General features: G+C 36.4%; 1 protein-coding gene across 3 annotated transcripts in view; it reads left to right on the top strand.

Moving 5' to 3' along the window:
* Positions 1 to 15,953, top strand: part of Pkhd1l1 (PKHD1 like 1) — a 126,291-nt gene that overhangs the window by 19,809 nt on the left and 90,529 nt on the right. For all 3 annotated transcript variants that reach the window (XM_075961048.1, XM_075961047.1, XM_075961046.1), the window contains exons 10-21: positions 2,061 to 2,131; positions 3,727 to 3,837; positions 4,749 to 4,838; positions 6,812 to 7,080; positions 8,908 to 8,999; positions 9,623 to 9,782; positions 10,133 to 10,268; positions 10,907 to 11,050; positions 11,624 to 11,781; positions 13,006 to 13,119; positions 14,734 to 14,883; positions 15,450 to 15,574. In XM_075961048.1, coding sequence (XP_075817163.1) covers positions 2,061 to 2,131; positions 3,727 to 3,837; positions 4,749 to 4,838; positions 6,812 to 7,080; positions 8,908 to 8,999; positions 9,623 to 9,782; positions 10,133 to 10,268; positions 10,907 to 11,050; positions 11,624 to 11,781; positions 13,006 to 13,119; positions 14,734 to 14,883; positions 15,450 to 15,574 — 1,620 coding nt within the window. The remainder of the gene's footprint in view (positions 1 to 2,060; positions 2,132 to 3,726; positions 3,838 to 4,748; positions 4,839 to 6,811; positions 7,081 to 8,907; positions 9,000 to 9,622; positions 9,783 to 10,132; positions 10,269 to 10,906; positions 11,051 to 11,623; positions 11,782 to 13,005; positions 13,120 to 14,733; positions 14,884 to 15,449; positions 15,575 to 15,953) is intronic.

Genomic DNA, 15,953 nt, shown 5'->3' with positions numbered 1-15,953 from the left:
TAGAGTTCTTTTAGGCTCTCGGTTTCATTCTTTTTAAGATGAAATAAAATGAATTTGCTTCTGAGTCTATATAAAAAGTGTTAATTGCCAAATCCATCATACATCTCTCAGAGAAGTAATTACCCTAAAGTAAATGGTTTGAGTGATCAAGGCTGAATATTACTGTGCAGCTTACATAAATCAATCTGCTGCAACAACAGACTCAGACTCCATCTAAAAATCCGGCAAAGGCTGAACAGGAAAACACTCAAGAAACCGAGACAGGAGGATTGTGATAAGTTTGAGACCCATCTGGGCTATGTAATGAATTTCAGTCTCGTCTGGGTTAAAAAGTGAAACCCTGTTTCAAAAAATAATTTGTAAAGCTTGCAAATTCACACATAATATTAGCAAGAATGCTCCATTTCCCTGTTAATTCTGTGGTCTTGATTTCTAACTTCATTTTCAGTCTTTTTAAAGCTAATGACTAACTGGGCATAGTGGTGTGCATCTGCAAACCCAGCGCTTGAGAGGTTGAGACAAGAGATTTATCATAAGTTTAAGGACACCACAGGCTACAAAATGAATACCAGGCAACCAGGGCTACAAAACACGGCCCTGTCTCTAAACAACAAAAGAAAGAAAGAAAGCCTATGGCTGATAGTTTTACATTAATGACATATAATTTAGTAAAGTATGTTTCTCTATAAAATAGTCTTAGGAATTAAAAATAACTATTAAAACATGAAATTTACCACATAGAAATCCACGGTTTAAAATTGCAGGGTATTTTTTAAAAGTGTTAAATCATTTTATAACTTATAAAATTCATATATTACAAGTTTTAAGAGCACCCCTGCATATAAAATGAAACAAAGACCACATTGGCACACATTCTGCATTTCTTGGGAATGCCCAACCTTTGATGCTCCGTTTCCGCAAGTTCAAACAACAGCTGTTCCAAACTGATAAGGTTCAGATGAGACCGTCTTAATTGAGAAATGCCTAGTCATTATCAATAAATTAGTGGAAATCACCCCAGTGTCATCCACAATAAATTACATTCAAATTTTATTTCAGGAGGCAATTTTCCTGTTAACTTCAGAAGCAGCATTAATTTTTGAGATGCATCGTCTGCCCAGACACAGTGTTATTGATGCTGGCATGGATTCAGATCAGGGGAATCAACCGGAAAGTTTATGATATGAAAACAGACAAATTAAGATGGTCTCCTTAAGCAACAAATTTTTTCCTAGATTCTTTAGTGTTGAAAGTGCACATTGTAAAACCTGGGTGAGATTGACAGCAGAGTTGGCTATGGTCTCGTCCACAAGACTCGCATATCCAAGAGACTAGTTCAGCGGATTTTCAGAATTCTGGTTTTTTTTTTCAGTATTCTAGGTTACGGAATTATAACTGTCTATAAAAATATATAAAAATATTAGAGTCTGTGTTTGTGAAGGATGATTTAAACCTCGTGAATAAACCTTGCTCTCACCATTTTTATTATCACACACATAGTGGGCTGGCTAGGGGTACTGTGTAGTGTCTAGTTAGGTGGGCACTGGATACAAGGGGCCTGGGCTGTGGTTCTGCTTCTGCCACTTACTGGCTTTGTATTCTTGACTAAATTAATTCTTTGATGTTTATCTCCGTCACGTGTGAAGATCAGTTGACACAATAAACCGAGCACTATTAGCTCAGTGTCCTTGGACCCTGGGGAGACGCTAGGCAAAGGGACCGTGTGGGTGACAGGAGGAACAGCTCACCTATACAAAACGGAATCTTCCTGCTGGCTTCTGTTTTAATCCTTTTGCAAAAGAAAAAAAGAAAGAAAGATTTCTAAAGTGAATTTTATTAAATATTTAGCAGTTTAATAAGTCCTCAGAGATCTACATACATGCAGAACCGGTAAGTGTATGAGGATGTGGCCCATTCGATTGTTTCCTTCAGCGGTTCTACCCTGCTCCGCTGCGGGCCATGCCTTAATTTCTGTCATTGGAGCAACCAAATTGAGTGACAAAATCCATCAATATAGGTGATTTTTAAAACAAAGAACTTCTGCTTTTTTTTCCCAACAGGAGTTTCCCAGAGAAAATGACATACTTTGTTTCATCTCTCAATAAAATTTCAATGTTTCAGACATATGCAGGTATGTGACACGTCCCCCAGCTCCGTGTGAAAGAGGTGTCGTACCCTTCAGTTTCCCCAACCAGGTGTAGTCACACCAGTAAAGTGTATATTAGTGTATGTCCTGCTAGGAAACGAAAAGTACCCATAATGGGGCATGTGATTGAAGGCGTGACAGGGAGCTAGAACCCCTCAAAGCTACGCATAGTGTAAGGTTGAGAAATAGACTCGTTCCCTAGCAGGGAGAGCACTGAAACAGCCCAGCTCGACCTTAGTTGTTGAGTTAAAGATAAAAAACCTCTCAGTTTCAACCACATGCCAGGATTGTCAGGTTTATGCTCCTAGTGTGAGCACCCAAAAATCCCTTACCAGACTTTAATTATATTGAATTATTTTGAAGTAACTACTCCAGGTTAAACTACTCCCAGGAGAGTATCAAAAGCAAGTACCAGTTTGCTGGAAGAACTGTCCTCCTTCCCAGATCACGGGTAACTGAAGGACAGGCTAAGATTCCAAGAGCACTAAAAATGTGGCGGGTTCTGGCGCTGGGGAGATGATGACTCAGCGGTTAAGAGCACTGGCTGCTCTTCGAGAGAACCCAGGTTCAATTCTCAGCACCCACATGACAGTTCACAGCTGTCTATGTAATCCAGTTCTAGGGAAGCTGGTTCCCACTTACATACTTGCAGGCAAAACACCAATGTGTATAAAATAAAAATAAATTATTTAAAAATGGAAGAATAGTGTGACTGCTCATATCAATTGACTGTGGGAAATCTTGACTTGTGTTCAAATTTATTTACTGAAAAATTCACATGCAATAGCAATATATTGAATCATTATATATAATAATAATCTGAGATTGAGGTTACTTTAGAAGGCTCACACCTATTTATGAGATCATGTTAAATGTTACATATTATATGTAAATAAAAGAAAAATTATGAAATCAATTAGTAATGATTTACCATATGTCTTGGACTTGATGGACTGGGCTGTTTTAATTATATTAAACCTTTTCTGTACAAAAAAAAATAACCATAGTTAAGTCCATTTTTTTTTTTTTTGAGAAAATATCAGATGTCAATCCAAAGCCAAACACAGCTCCTGTCTGTGATTCTGGTGCTCAGGAGGCTGAGGCGGAAGCTTTCCAGTGAGCTCAAGGTCAACCTTGGCAACACACCCAGTACTAAGCCCACTAGGGTTATACATCACCCTGCCAAAACCAACGTGTTGCTCTATAGATGCGTGCTCTTCAAAATCCTGTAGAAAGAGGGCTGCTTCTACCTTAATTCTGCCCATTTTCTTTGGGAATTGGCTCTGCTCAGCTCATGTTTTCTCTACTTTCTCATCCATTTGAGGGCTTTTTAGCACCAATCACTACCCACACCTGTCAGAGACTCTATGAAAGTTGAAAGTTGTGTTCTCAGCGTCTTTGCTGGACCGCAAGGGTCAAAGCCTGAATTCACTCCTCCCTGGCAATCCACCTTAGGTGTTCTCAAGCTCTCCTGTGTTAGGAATGGTGACTAGAATATGTGGAAATCTTGGTAAAAGGAAGCAGATTGGATTTGTGTGTGACATTTACAACATTTTACATACCGTGCCTTCCTTCCTCAGAGGTCACAACAATCTCCCCTTCAAAAGGCAGCATTCAAGGTGGCACCGTTCTGACGATACAGGGGCGGTTCTTTGATCAGACCGATCTCCCAGTGAGAGTTCTAATTGGAGGTATTTTATGTATTACTACTTTGTAAAAACAAATCCTGCCTGTTCTTTAGGAATTTGTATGGAACGTTGCCATTTCATTATTGTTATCTGTTAGGAATATTTCCTAACCGAGCCACTCCATGGACACAAAATAACCCCAATCAAGCCAAATCAGACCAGATTAAAATATATCCAGGTTTAATTAGACACCTGCGCTCCAGGGTAGCCCCGAGGAAAACAGGAAGCTGCCAACACGGCCACCAGGCCTCCGGAGAGGAAACCAAGTGTTTATTTTCTGGGGAGCAGTTTAAATAGCCTGTGGGAGTGGTTTTGACCTTTTCTGGAGAGGGGTCAATGTTTGGTGGGCACAGGGGAAGGACCTCCAAAGATGGAGGCCGAGGCTGGGAAGACTCCCATGGGAGTCATCAAAGTCTGTAGCATCACTTGAGGAAGGACCAAGTCCCCGCTCCCTCAGTTTCTAGGCTGAGCAAGGTATCCCTTCATAGGGAATAGGTTCCAAAAAGCCAGTTCATGCTCTAGGGATAAAGACTGGTCCGACTGCCAGTGGCCCCACAAACTGCCCAAGCCACACAATTAAAAAAAAAAAAACTAAAACAAAAAATTCAAGGGCTGGAGAGATGTTTCAGGGATTAAGAGCATTTAATGCTCTCACAGTGGATCGACTTGAGTTCAATTTTCGCCACGCACACTGTGGTTCACAACCATGCCTAACTCTAGTTCCAGGGAAGCCAATGCCCTTTTCTGACCTTCCCAGGCACGAAGCATGCATGTGGTGGGCAAGCATACACTCAAGCTAAATGAACATAAAATAAAATGAATAAATCTAATAAAAATTTCACAGCATTTTAAGATAGGCTGGTGTGATTTACATTCGAAAGCCTGTTTGTATTTTATATTTTACTTCTCTATAGGTCAAGCCTGTGATATTTTGAATGTCACAGAAAATAGTATACATTGCAAGACTCCTCCCAAACCTACGAGCCTCAAAACCCTCTATCCAGGTAAGTTATCATAAGTTAGAATGTCAATTTCTGTGTTTGCAGGAAAAGTTATTACTGATGTATATTCTTAGGTTAAGAATATGAGTTCAACTTTTAGGAACTTTAATAAAGTTCCTAAAAGCTTTCTAGTTTACAATGTCTCACTTCATAGGTATTTTTCTAGCAGCCACTCTGTCAACCCTGAGAATGTTTTTATTAAAATAGTTGCATCAAAGCTGTAACCTAAATCCTAACACCTTGCTGTAATACAGTGTGACCTTATTGAAAAAAAATAAAATGGTTTAACTCTTTGAATCACATTGTGGCACAAAGTGAAATTCTTAACAGCCTAGGAGGCCTCAATTGTACACAAAGAGCTACAGGCAGCTAAGGAATGCTGATACTGGGATAAACTGTCTTCACCAGGGAAGATCATATAAAATAGTTATCCAAGGCTAAGTGGTCATCCCTGAAAACAGGCTTACAAGTAACTGTGTGAAATCTTAGCAAGGTCTATTTAGAAATTATTAGGAATTAGGAATATATATTAAATATATATATGTAGCCTATATATTAAGATATATGCAATATATTAAGAAATTAATAAAAACAATTAAGGAAAAAGAGGCCATGAATTTAGAGAAGAGTGGGGAAGAATATACAGGAGAGTTTTGAGGAAGAAAAGGGATAAATCTTGTAAATATATTATAATCCTAAAAATAATGCTTTTTTCAAAATGATTAAAAAGGCTTTCTGTGCTAAAAGCATAACTATGGGAGATTAAATCTTACTGGTTTAGAATGATCTGGGCATAAAAGTAGAGGAAAGAAACACCACTCAGAGTTTCCCCAGACTTCCTCATTCTGGCCCCTTGAAATAGCCATGTCTGGACCCTGCTCCTGCCTCCTGCATCTTGGAAAATCTGTGTGCGTAGCAGCAGCTGCTTATCTTTTGGAAGCAGTAAAATCTATTCTTTATCATGCCGTTGGTGTTTGTAGTATAACAAATTATCGTTTGCAACCTCCAAATTGCTTTGAATATCAGGAAAGCATTCTCAATTTACAAAAGAATGTTGATCTTAATGATTGCTGATTCAGTGGAAGTTGTGTATCAATGACCACTGACACCATAAAAGGCTGACTTTAATCTGCTCAAGATTTTTCTCAGCAAGTGCAGGTGAAGAGCATTAGCTATTATTTTTCAGATGCACACAAACAAAAGGCGGCTGAGGAAGGTGTTGGCCTCAGGATGCTGCATCTTTCAGGAACAAGCATTTGACAACTCCTTTCTGATTGAGAAGAGATGAATCCACATGCTTGCCTCACGTGTATAGTCACACCGAACTTTCCCTCTGTGGTTCTATCTAAGAAGCAGATGACATGTCACAGTTTATCCTACAAGTGGAGATACACCTAATCTAGAAGCAGGTGACATCTTAGCACAGGATCGCTCTTCGGAAAAGCAGCAACAGAAGAAAGCAAATACTGAGACAAATATTAAAACACCAATATCTGTCTTTTTGCTACATGCTTTGCGTGCCGGTTATTGACTAACTTTTATTAGAGAAAATGATCAAGACAAGTTTGTTTATTTTTAATAATAAAATGGTTTGAATTTTGGAGCTGTGGGACTTTGCTATGTGAAACACCAGTCATACATTTGAACAACATAGTATAGCCACATGTTACCATCTTACCTAAAGGGTAACTACATATAAAATGTTTAAAATGCATATCAACCACATTATATTTCCATGTGCAGTATGGATGGAAATGTCAACTCAGGTAGATCAAGTCATAATAATTAAAGAGTGGACGAGTCTAAGAGCAAGTGCTCTGTCTCTAGGATCAGCACGTGTAGGGTGTGTGCAACTGTTTACACACATGCTCTGAAAATGCAGCTGACACAGGACCACAGTAACTACCACCTAATAGGTCATCAAGATATAGCAACCTCATCCTGATGAACAATTTCATTTATTGCATTATATTTAGGTGGAAGAGGCCTAAAGATGGAGGTTTGGAATAATAGCCGGCCAGTACATCTTGAAGAGATTCTTGAATATAATGAACATACCCCAGGGTACCTGGGTGCCAGTTGGATAGATTCTGCTTCCTATATTTGGCCCATGGAACAAGATACATTTGTTGCACGTATCAGTGGATTTTTGGTGCCTCCAGATTCTGATGTTTATAGATTTTATATCAAAGGTGATGACCGCTATGCTATTTATTTCAGCCAGACTGGACATCCAGAGGATAAGGTAGGGAACCTGCAATATGTTAATGGATAGCATGAAAACACTATTATAAATTCTTTAATGTGTTTCACATATTTTAATTGAAATTAGTAAATATATTAAAAACTATATGAAAAATGATTTTATGAGATTAGGTCCTTGCTATTTTAACACATATGTGATCCAATACTATAAACTTCTAGTAGGAACTTGACAGTCTCAAAAAAAATTTTTGTTCCTAACTCAAATCCTTTGTCAAGGGAAGTACCCCCCGCCACACACACAGAGGAAGTTTTCTTTATTATGAAGGAATTATAACCATAATAAGAGAAATTTAAAAATCTTTTACATTTTCTTGGTTATAAGATGAAAATCTGTCTTAATGTTACAATCTGTATTTGAGGTTTGCATAGAAAGAATCATAAATCCAATTTTCTAGTCATCTTTTGTAGTATATTAGTATTATATGGTAAGGATATTTGTTGTTTATTGACATTTTAAATTAATAACTATGCTACTCCATGGGTTTACTAAGCATATATATATCACCACTAATGACTTTTAAACTTTGGATTTTTTTTTGGTTTTTCGAGACAGGGTTTCTCTGTAGCTTTAGAGGTTGTCCTGGAACTAGCTCTTGTAGACCAGGCAGGCCTCGAACTCACAGAGATTCACCTACCTCTGCCTCCTGAGTGCTGGGATTAAAGACGTGCGCCACCACCACCCAGCAAACTTTGGATTTTTTTATACCCATGAATAAATATGCTGTCGACTACCAGTATTTATTTGAAGTTTTAACGTTATGAACGAGTCTCTCAAGAGAGGTTTAAGAATGTGAAAATAATAAATCAAAATTTAAAATCACACTTCAGTACTCAATTTATTTGACAAAATGTTTTCTTATACTGACTATGTAGGCTTAGGTTGTTATTTGCAGTCTATAAATTCTAATGCTCTATAACTTGTCCACACCATTATCCAAAGATGATGTAGTCATTCTTAGTAAGAAGCATAAAGTCCTCTCGCCCTCCTATGTATTTAGCTCGCTTGGGTAACTTTCAAGTATACATACAATTAAGTAATTTAGATCAAATCTGTAGTAATAGGAGCAGCGGGGCTACGTCCCCAACACCCCAGCTGCCTGCTCGGCTAGCTTTTCCCCCGAAATAATTACACGAACACTGTATTCTTTTAATCACTGCTTGGTCCTTTAGCTCTAGCCCTTACTGGCTAATTCTGATATCCCGATCAACCCATCTCTAATAATCTGTGAGCACCTGTCTTACCGGGAAGATTCTAGCCTAAGTCCATCCTGGGTCGGAGCTTCATCGCGAGTGTCTGTCCGGGAGCGGGGCATGGCGTCTCTCCGAGGCGTCTGCTCCCAAGAGGAGAGCTGTGGAGTCTGAGCTCACTTCCTCTTCCTCCCAGCGTTCTGTTCTGTTTACTCCACCTACCTATGTTCTAACCAATAAAATGGGCCAAGGCAGTTCCTTTATTAGCCAATGACCTTCCTCCATCACAAATCTTTAAGAGTTTTTTCATAACAAAAGTCCAGTAAATAATAATAACAGCTCTATCTCTAGTTTGTATTTCTGCTGTTTTCTATTGCAGTTCTATTATTAGAAAGACTAGAACGATGTGGTAGATTTGGGTAGTGACATTGGTATCAGTAAAGGATGAAACAAATGAAGATTTGATATTTTAAAGTAAATGTTGCTATGGATCTTAGAAGAAGAAGGTGGATTTTCACATTTTCCCGTTGATAAAAATTTTTTAAAATAAAGAAGTGATAAATTAAAATTAATTGTAGAAAAGTTTTGTGTTAAAATTCTTCTCTCTTTCTTGGATAAGGTGAAGATTGCATATCACTCAGCCAATGCCAACAGTTATTTTTCAAGTTCAACACAAAAATCAGACGAGATTCATCTTCAGAAAGGAAAAGCGTAAGGGTATTTTCCTTGTATTTAAGTTCTTGTATGGAATTTAAAAATGTAACCTTATATTTTAATACAGTTTGATTTGTTTTAACTGGTGTGCACAATGGCCTATTGGCTTAATTAGAGAGTTAATCATTCCCAAAGGCCGAGGGCACTGCTAATTGTACAAACTCGCCAAGTGTGCTCAAAGCCCCAGGTCCAGTGTCCTGTAGCTGTAATTGTAACTGTTTACTTTCCACAATTTTGTGAGTTACAGAAGTATGATAAATGTAACCAGAACGGCTGTTTTCTCTGAAACCTAAGCTTCTACATTAACTCCCTTCTCCTGCAGTGTTGTGTCCCAGAAAATTATCACGGTCTGAACCTTTGTGCCAGCTCCACAAGGTTGAGGCTGGTGTCTTCTCTAGTAAAATATTTATTAACTATCCTGAATCAGGAATACTTTTTAAAAATGTTTGTATATTCTAGAATTAATTTTGTTTAACAGACTGCTAAAAAAACTTGTATTAATTGTACATTTATACATTATTATAATTTAATAACTTTTGTGTTACTGGTTTTATTCATTTAAAAAAGATCTCATGACATGTTTTGGGGAAAATATTTATCTTCCTTACTCTATTTCTCAGATATTACATTGAAATCTTGCTGCAAGAGTATAGACTGAGTGCTTTTGTTGATGTCGGACTATACCAATATAAGAATGTCTTCACTGAACAGCAGACAGGAGACGCAGTAAATGAAGTACAAGTCATTAAGGCTCAGTCAACAGTCATCCCGGAAGTACAGGTTTGCAGTGATGACATATCTACTTCATTGAAAACCAGTGTGTGGTACTGGGATCATCACTGGGATATTTGCATAACATCTGTGAGGCTTAAAAGAGTAAATGTATGCGGACCGGCTCCGTTCAGTTATTACGTTGTGTGCTGGGGGATTATAATTACATAGCTGTTGAATTTCCTCTTCATATACTTATATTATAACAACCAGGATTTCATTTCTTAAGGATTTAGACATGTTTTAGAATATCATTTTCATTAAAATATAACAATGGAGATACATTACATAGCTCAATTACAATTATGTAAAGTTCAGTTAATCTATATTTTAATTTTCTTATTTTTTTTGGAAAATAGATTATAACCTTGGAAAACTGGGAGACAACTAATGCTACGAATGAAGCTCAGCAGGTTGCAGTCACCAGCCCATGTGTGGGAACTAACTCATGCTCACGTTCCCAATACAGATTCATCTACAACAAGGAAAAAACTGGTAAGCTATACTAATGAGAGAATTATTTGCCTTTGCATATAAACATAGGTTATAAGGAATTTGCTCTAGCACAATGATAATTTAGAAGCGATAGCTTCAGTAGCATGCTAGAGAAAGGAGTAGAAATATATTTTGAAGAAAAGTTTCTACTAAGATTAGAACAACTTTCTGGCATATACTATTGTATTTATTTATTAAAACATATACATATTTATACATATTGACTCTCAGGTATAAGTTCAGAAACTAGAAATGAAAATTACCATAATAGAGAATAAATACACCTTTGAATTTGTCTTATAATTAACCTACAAAGTACTAATTTTCAGTTAATAACATATTCTATGTTAATAAATTCTAAAAATTAATAATCCTAAACAATTATTTTTGCTGTCTTGAGTAAGACATATCAAATAATGTATTCAGTACTTATTATAGAATATTAAAATAAAATATGGTTCCCTACTGTCAAAGACATTACTAACCAATTAAACAGTCAACATTATTATCCAGGTCAGTTTTCTGCTTGATAACTTCAATGTTCCCAAGAATAAATTTAAATACAAGACACCAGTTTGGGTTGCAAAAGTCTAGGAAGATTTCAATTCTTCTATTTTCCTTTTTTAATTCATCCAAAGTCTGGCTACCTGCTGATGCTTCTGACTTCATGTTGCAGTCAGCTTTAAATGACCTTTGGTCTATAAAGCCAGATTCAGTGCAAGTGACCAGCAAGAGGAATCTTCAGACCTTTATCTACACAATAACCTTTGTGTCAACTAGAGGTAAGCTTGTGCTTCGTTTTTATTAAGGAACATAGAGAAACTCTGAAACTTCAACAGAGACCTTAACAAATAAATGGCAAAATCAAAACAGGGTATATGACAAGACTGTACCCAACAGAGAGAGGCAGTGAAGTTCAGGGCCTCACCTGCTACAAAGTAGTACCTTGAACAAGCCCATGAATGTAAGCTGTTATTGGAAATCCACTTCGTGTTCTGTAATTGATAGTCATCAAAACTAAACAGATTTTTGCACTAAAATACTGACATCAAAAATACAATAAATTAATGTTTTGAATGCCCAGTTGCTCCCTTCACCTTTACTATCTGATTTGATTGTAACCTGCTTTTTTATGTTTATTCTGAACCTGAATTTAAATGGATCAAATGTCATTTTGCTCTTTCTGTTGTGACTAAATATACTATACTATGATATCCTGCATCTTTCCCATTCCTATTTCTTTTATGTTAATGGAGCTCCAAATACAATCAGTTTGGTTACAGTTGAATGTCACTTTTAGATGTATGGGTGTGATGTAATTGTCTCTTTAAAATTCTATTTGGTGCCACATGCAGGAGATTTTGATCTGCTTGGTTATGAAGTATTTGAAGGGAATAATGTCACACTGGATATCACGGAACAAACCAGAGGAAAACCCAATTTGGAGACGTTCACACTAAACTGGGATGGGATTGCTTCTAAGCCCCTTGCCCCGGAGTCATCGGAAGCTGAAGTATGCTCTAGAAGCATTCTAACATGTATTTCTTCTCAATCTTTAACAGTTCACACTGGCTATTCATACACAAAAGAGAAAAGACTTTGCTTCATGGCATCAGCGACAATCACTTAACATCTGGTTAACTAATGAAAAGTTTATTATAAATGATTCTTGTCTCACGTGGGCACAAAGTCAATCTAGTGTGATTACCCATTTTTCTGAGAAATCATCTTAAAACCACCGCAGCCATCCTCCATGTTTGTTTGGAAGATGAATGCCCCTTACCCGCCCCAGAACTCTCCTTCACCACAAATCTAAGTGTTTATTATGAACAAGTCAAAGAGACCTTTAGATATGGATACAACAAAGACTCTATAAAAAATTTAAATATTTTGTTATTTTATTTAAAAGATACCATCTAAATGTCAAGCTTATGATGTAAATAATACTTTCAGGAGATGTAATACAGTCTGCTACTGTCTTGGTCAATCATTGTAAGCCAACAGGGGAAGAGCTATTACAAAGACTAAAAGAAGAAAAAAGTGATTTTTTGACCTGTGTCAACATGGCCTGTTGTGCTGGGTAGTGTTGGAGTGGGGGCTGTTTTTAAACAAAGCATGCTTGTGAATTACCCGGTCATGGAAAGTGTACAGTGGGTTTCAATTACTATTTGCTTGGGAATTAAATACTATGTATTGCCTTAAGCCTTTAATTCCTAAGCCACAATAATTTTCTGTGTTTTGCTAGACACATAGAAGTAAAAGTTATGACTCAGTAGTGTATAATAATCCCTATTTAATCCAGAATACTTAATGTTTTAGAAAATTGGAAGTTTTGGGTTACAGTCAGAATTTAATCTGTTCTTTTGAAAATAGATTTCATTTGAGCATATTTTTATAGATAATTTGATGTATCAGGGAAATCATTTATTTGGAATATATTTAATTGGGTAATTGTTTATTTCAAATTTTATTGCTCTCCTTAAAAGACTTAACAAAATTCCTGCATTATATAAAAACGAGACATAATCATCCTTAAATAAATCTCTTGATAAGACCAATAGACACTAAAATAGTAACATATTGAAAATTCTTACAAAATTATAGATGAAAGTATCCTAATTATGGCTAATATAGGAATTATCTCGTGAAAATATTCTGATAGCTAATTAGTCAAACTAATAATAGAGTTACTTATATCTTAAGTTGATTAGAGATAAGAGTAATATTGTCCATTTAGTTTCAGGCAGCTGTGGAAGAGATGGTGAGTGCCAAGTGTCCACCAGAAATCTCACATCTGGAAGAAGGATATCTAGTAAAATACTTCAGAGACTACGAAACTGATTTTGAACTGGTATGTAGTGTTTAGTGAACGTTGAGAGGGACTCAGTAAAACTTCCCATTAGTGTTTGAGATTTTGCAGTTTCTCTTCTTGAGCCAGCATTAGTTGTTAGTAGTATTCTACGTCAGACAGCAGAGGTCATTTAGTTACAGGCTTGCTTTCAAGGCTCAGTCTAGCATCTTCCCTAACTCTGAGTCAATAGTGAAAAGAGTACTCCCAACACTCATGGGTTTACTTGATAAATAGACAGTAAGCAAAATGGGTGCTTACGTGTTTTCTTCAAATGAGTGAAGTATGTGTTCTCTCCCTTCTTGGCTTCAGAGCATATAATTTGTATTGGAATGAGTCATACAGTAAATTTCTTGTCTTGCTTTGAAGTCACTTAGTCTAATTAAGCATTACAATGCTTAATTCTTATTTCTTTCTTTATGAGATTTATAAATTTTCTTTAGTAAACAGAGGAAAATATTAAACATATACTTTCTAATTTTTGTTCTGAATACTTGAGGATGCTAGATATGCATGCTTTCCAAGCGACATCCCAAGAATATGAAATGCAGGCATGGAGAGAGGGTCGGTGAGTGAAACACTTATACAAATGGGAGGAGCTGAGTTCATATTTCCAGAACCCAAGTAAAGCCAGCCATAGTGGCAAGTTTCTACAATTCCAGCACTCATATAGTGACATTGGAGGTAGAGACATGAGAATTCCAAGAAGCTTGCAACCAGCTAGCCTGTATATGTAACAGTAAACAAGAGACCCAGATGAGGTGGAAGGTGTATACTGATTGTTAAATGTGTGCCATGGCATGTGTGCAACACACGTATGAACATGCATGTATACAAATCATCCACACACATATATGCACAAAGATCGAACAGAAGGTCTAGGTATTTAAACGTGACCAATACTCTAGAAATAACCATGAATAACTAAAATATTTACTACATGATATTTTGCGTTAGCAGATTTATTAGAAATAAATGGAAATTTTTCGGCTTAATGGCAGCATGTGTATATGAGTGTAGTCCTGTTGATGGTGAGGATTAGATTATCCTCCATTCCTTCCTAGGTGTATCTCTGTCTCTATCCAGCATTCATGTATGGGCTCTGCTTGGCTTCAGCTATTAGCAACTCTAGGATCTTCCTCTCTTTGCTGTTTCACCCTCTGAAGTCAGTTGATTCTTTCTCTGATTTGGACAATTCCTATTTATCTTTAAGGGCAACTCATTTGTCTCTTCCAGTGAGGTTTCTTTATGTGAGCTAGAAACCTCTCACCAAGATTAATATAACCCTTAGTTCTTTTGTCCCAAAGGGTTACCCCCTTCTTATGAAGATAGTGTTCTTCATCACTTGAATTATGACAAATAAAATAAAAGTAATCAAAAACTTAGTACCTGGTACTAAACAAATATTCATGAAAAACGAATAGGCACTTTTAATGAGATGATAGTAAAAGAAAAGATGATGGGACTTGAGAAGCCTCCACACAGAAACACAATGGATGAATATGATTAGGAATCAGAATGAATGTATGAAGAATTTCATAGATGGAAGAGACTGTTTCAAGTTGAAAAGCAGGATAATAAATCACGTTTTCCTTTGAAATATTGTTGTTTCTGTAGGATCATATTAATAGAGGGCAGAAGACGGCCGAGACAGACGCTTACTGTGGCCGCTACTCCCTGAAAAACCCAGCTGTCCTTTTTGACTCAGCAGATGTTAAGCCAAACAAATTACCATATGGAGATATTTTATTATTTCCTCATAATCAGGTGAGCTTGTGAAAACTGCATGCTAATCCAATCTGGGAAATCGCCTGCTAATAAAATTCATGGAATTTTAAGACTAGAAAAAGCACTTGCCTTTTGAAATCATGTCATGTGGGACAGGAATAATGATTCTGATTCTGTGATCATCTTTCTCCTGGTGATTCTCAGAAGACAAAAGAAGGAAGAGGGGCAGGGAGGGAGAGAGCAATAGTGAGCAGGAAATAAATCATCATAGTTTATGCTTTTTCTTGAAAATTTAGAATAAATTATATAAGGTTTAATTGGAATTTTATATAACTCACTCTTATAGAAAGTGAAATGTTTTCTATTTTTAAAGGAAATTGCATTCAAATACATGAAGACATTATTATTAGGTTTTGTCTTCCTTAAGTGAAAGTATCCCAATTCTCTCACAGCTAACTGGTTGAAATCTACTGTTTTTTAAGTATTCTTGTATACTTTATATGAAAATGTTCAATAAATATATATTTTCATTGTAGTCACTTGAATTGTTATAATACAAAATAATTGTAAAATATTGTTATTAACCGCTTTCATATCTTTATTAGTTTTGTTTCGCATACAAAGGATCCTTAGCCAACCACATTGGTCTGAAGTTCAAGTACCAAGACAGTGGCAAGATCTTTAGAAGTGCTGACATGCAATTTGAATATGACTTTTCTTCTGGAAATAAGTAAGACACATCATGGGTTCACAACAAATTATACTACAATACACAGACTAGTCTCATTTCTTTTTCTTACCATGATCCAGTTGGCTTCATTCTGGAGGTTCAGGAACAACTCAGCACACACAAATCAACAAACAATGAATATATTAAAGAACAGAAATCATAACCTTCTTTTAATAGATACAGAAGAGTTTTAGACAAAATCCAGAATCCCTTCATGACAAAACCCCCAAAGAGATAAGTAATAGAAGAAACATGTCTTGACTTAAAAAGGCTATATGTAATAAGCCTATAGGCAATATTATATACTAAAAAAATAAACAAACCTCAAAGTATTTTCACTAAAATTAGAATCAGAACTTACTTTTCAATTTCCCATATA

Source organism: Microtus pennsylvanicus, chromosome 2 (assembly GCF_037038515.1).
Source record: "Microtus pennsylvanicus isolate mMicPen1 chromosome 2, mMicPen1.hap1, whole genome shotgun sequence".
NCBI classification, from domain to species: domain Eukaryota; kingdom Metazoa; phylum Chordata; class Mammalia; order Rodentia; family Cricetidae; genus Microtus; species Microtus pennsylvanicus.
Note: the sequence above shows the minus strand (reverse complement) of the source record. Positions and strands in the feature narration are given on the sequence as shown.